The sequence below is a fragment of the Acanthisitta chloris genome, unplaced genomic scaffold, assembly GCF_000695815.1.
Source record: "Acanthisitta chloris isolate BGI_N310 unplaced genomic scaffold, ASM69581v1 scaffold15342, whole genome shotgun sequence".
Taxonomy (NCBI): Eukaryota; Metazoa; Chordata; class Aves; order Passeriformes; family Acanthisittidae; genus Acanthisitta; species Acanthisitta chloris.
Genome location: NW_008658923.1, coordinates 1 through 3809, shown reverse-complemented (window position 1 = coordinate 3809; position 3809 = coordinate 1). Strand labels below are relative to the sequence as shown.

The window sequence follows — 3809 nt, the reverse complement described above, 5'->3', positions numbered from 1 at the left end:
CCAGAAATGCGCTGCTGCTGTCCAGCTGTGCTCACCCTCCCATCCCTGTGCTCGCCCAGATGTGTGCACTCCCCTGCTGCACCCTCACCCAGCTGTGCCCTCATCCAGCTGTGCCCTTGCCTGCCCGGGACCCGCGGTGGAGTGCAGGGTGCCCTCCCTCCCGGGGAACGGGGGCTGCCGCCTGCCCTGAGAGCTCGGGTGTGACCCCCGCGGGCAGCGCGATCCTCGCAGCATTCCTCAGCCTGTTCTTAATTCGCTTCCCCTCCGTCGTGACGGGAGGGAGGCATTAATTAACGCTGTTGCTCATCAGGTGCTACGGCAGCGCCCGTGTCGCAGGGAAGGGCCTCTCGGCACACCGGAGCCTCAGCCGGAGGGTCCTTTCTCTGCCGCAGGGGCACCTCTGTGCCCCATCGCTTCCGTGTTTGGGCAGCAAAACGTCTTCACTCCTTTTACTTTGTTTTTGGGACGAGCTCTGCCCGACAGGCGCCGCTGCCTTGGTGCTGTCAGGCTCTGGAGCCGGCAGTGCCCGGTTCTGCTTGCCCTGGGGCAGCTCTGCGTGGTGCCCTGCCTGTATCAGTTCTGCCAGCTGGACCCAGCCCTGCCCAGACTCACCCTCTTCCTTCTCCGCAGTTCGATGCTGAATTTCGCCGCTTTGCCATGAAACGCTCCAGCGCAGGCAGCTTCCAGGATTTCTACCAGCTGCTGCAGACAGTACACCAGATCCCGCGGGTGGATGTGCTCCTGGGCTACACAGACATCCATGGTGACCTCCTGCCCATCAACAACGACGACAACTACCACAAAGCCCTGTCCTCTGCCAACCCCCTCCTCAGGGTCATCATCCAGAAGAAGGGTAAGCAGGATCCGGAGAGCGGCACTGGGTCCATCCTCCCCATCAAGAGAGATGAGCCACATCCCATGGTATTGCTGGTTCCACCTTTGGGTTGTGCCAGTGGGGAGCATGGCCAGTCACATATCCTCCAGATCCTGCTTTGGCAGATGGATGTGGAGGTGGTGGCACTGGGAGGCTCCCAGAGCCCCACTGAGGCTATAGCACCCGGGTGGGCTCTCCCTGGCAGCTGAGGGACACTCGCCCCAGCCTGGCCCCAATGAGCAAAGGCAGATCCTTGCAATTCACCCCTTTGAAGTCAAGTTTTCCAGCCAAACTTGTGTGGGCTCTCGGAAAACACCTGTGTTACTCCCATGAGCGCTGTGCCAGGAGCTGTATCCAGCTCCCCGCCCTGAAGAAGTGACTGCCATCATTTTGGCAGAGCTCTCAGGGTGCTGGGTGCCACTGAATTTTTGGTGGCAGCCCAGGGACTCACCCTGACTTTAATGGCAGTGTCCTGGATGAAAGCTTCCTAGTGACAAAAACTCTGGGTACTTCTCTTTGCAGGGGAGATGAGCCTATCCCTTATCACTCAGTTTGGTAGCACCGAGGTTTTCTCTTCTGTAGCATCATCAGTCAGCAGTGCACAGAGCCAGAGCCTGACCCAGAGCCCCAGTTTTCCCAGCACAGCATCCAGAGCAACTCCGTGTTTCTAGCTCATGTACTACGAAGTCTCTGGTCGAGGGTGATGTTGGTGGCCAGTCCTGGTTGCTGTGCCAGTTTCCCTTGGCTTTTGCATCAGGGTGGTGCAGGATGCCCTGGACATGTGTTTCCTCTGTGGCCACGTGGTGTAGGAGCTGGCAGTGGTGATCCAGGCTGCTGGAGCCTGTGATGTGCTCAGGGGCTCGTGGTGTGCTGCCAGCACTGAACCATCCCCTGTTCCTGGACCAATGTCTGGACCCAGACCGTGGCATGGAGACCTGGCACAGGGGTGGGTGTGTTGGGGTATTGCTTCTGCTCCCAGAGCCACCTTGTCTGCTGTGTGAATAAGCCTGTGAGGGCCTATGGCTGACCATACTGAGATAGCACAGCATGGAGAGCAGGCAGCCACAGCCCTGGCACTGTGGACAGCATGATAAGGAGGACAATAAGACAGCACTGACAAGGCCCAGCACCTGGCTGTGCCCACAGGAGAGGGCCTGTGCTGGACTGGCAGCACCACAGGGAGGTGTGCAGAGAGGCCAGGAGCAAGCCCTGGGTGAGTCACAGCTGATTTAAAATGGATCCAGGTCATCCCCAGGCTGGGCTGTCGTTGAACCGGTCCGGGTCGCTGAGGAATGTGGCTGCAGAGCCTCTCACCCCACCGGGTGCAGGGAGCTATGCACATGTGTAGGTAAGTGTGCACCTCTTGGTGGGCTCTGCAGCAGCCAGTCCTGCTGCAGGGAGGCAAAAGGCAGAGGCTGCAGCTGTGTTCCCCTCTGTGTCATCACCCTGTTGGGTGAAGTCATCCCTGCGGGGCAGCCTCGCTGAGACAGCACCACTGTCCCTCCTTGGCTGGGCCAAGGCTCATGGGAAGGGCAGGAGAAAGCCTGGGACATCACCAGGGCCACTAGCAGGCTCGTCCTTGGAGTGCTGGACCTGCCTAGCCCAGCCGCTCTGCTCCCCTTGGAGAGGAGCTGTGTGCTGAAATAGCTGTGGGAAAGCCTCCACCGCCCTTCCCGGAGCTAAAAATATGCCAGGCTGTGTGTGCAGGGAGATATTTATAAGCCAGGAGCCCTGGCAGGCTGGCTTGGCTAGGGAGAAATCCCATGTCCCCTGGGCTTGGGGACATCCCCAGCAGTCCTAAGGCTGGAGCAGGGTCCAGGTGATGTTGGGGGCACTGTGGGGAACGTGGTGACCATGCAGCATCCAAATCTGCACTCCCTCATGGAAATGGATGGGGAGAAAGCAGAGAGGAACCAGAGGATGCTCCACAGCACCTGGTGGATGGGGCCAAGGAGGATGTGGTGGAGCTGGGCCCCATGGGGCAGCCCCAGGGCAGGGTCCAGGAGGAGGGAGTCAAACCCTGTGTGAAGGTGAATAAGAGACACTGGCACAAATCAGAGTCTGGGATGTTCAGGGGCCCTGGGGATGCTGCAGCCCTGGGATGGATCTCCAGAAGGTAAGGAATCCCTGTCCTTGGGGATGGCAGGGCTCTGCAGGACACAGCAGTGGCCACCCCTAGCTAATGCCGGTGCTGGCTGTGCTCTAGTGGGGCAGGGGACTCTGGTGCTGTCTCACCGGGTTGGACTCGCCCTTGGGGAGCTGGCTGCCACCACAGCACCCCTCGTGTGGGGTGTTCCCTCTTCCCAAACCCAAACTGGGGCACGGCTGCAGCTCCCAGGCCATCAGGGCTGGCAGCTCTAGTGTTAAACCGCAGAGTTTGGCTTAAAGTGTGATTAAGGATGAATCACTGCCTCGATCCCACTAATCCTGGCCTGTGTATGCTGGGTAATCCCAGGAGATGGGCCCCAGGCAGAGACAGGCTGCAGGGAAAGCCAGGGTGATGCTCCAGGCAGGAAAAGCCAGTGAGACCTGTGGGCAGGGCCCTTCTCCTCCAGCCACTTCCCCCAACACCTGGGGCCAAGGGCACGTGTTTGCATCCCTGGGCAGCTGCGGTACCTGACCAGCGTCCTCCTTGCTCCCTACAGCAGAGTCTGACGCTAGTGTCTTCGCCTCAAACTCCTTGCAGCGGAAGAAGAAGGGGCTGCTGCGCCCTGCACACTACCGGGCCAAGCCTCACCTGCTCATCGGGATGCCCCAGGACTTCCGCCAGATCTCCTCCATCATCGACGTGGACATCCTGCCCGAGACGCACCGCCGCGTGCGGCTGCACAAGCACCGCTCCGACAAGCCGCTGGGTTTCTACATCCGCGACGGCGTCAGCGTGCGCGTGGCCCCGCAGGGCGTCGAGAAGGTGCCTGGCATCTTCATCTCCCGC

The 3809-nt window shown here is 60.3% G+C and overlaps 1 protein-coding gene across 1 annotated transcript; it reads left to right on the top strand.

The window, feature by feature from the left end:
* Nucleotides 1-634: 634 nt before the first annotated feature.
* On the top strand, nt 635-3806 carry LOC103797004 (partitioning defective 6 homolog beta-like; the record flags this gene model as incomplete). Its single annotated transcript, XM_009069195.1, has 2 exons — nt 635-853; nt 3520-3806. Coding segments are annotated over exons 1-2 (483 nt in total), but the record flags the coding sequence as incomplete, so codon positions are not given.
* Nucleotides 3807-3809: the final 3 nt, after the last annotated feature.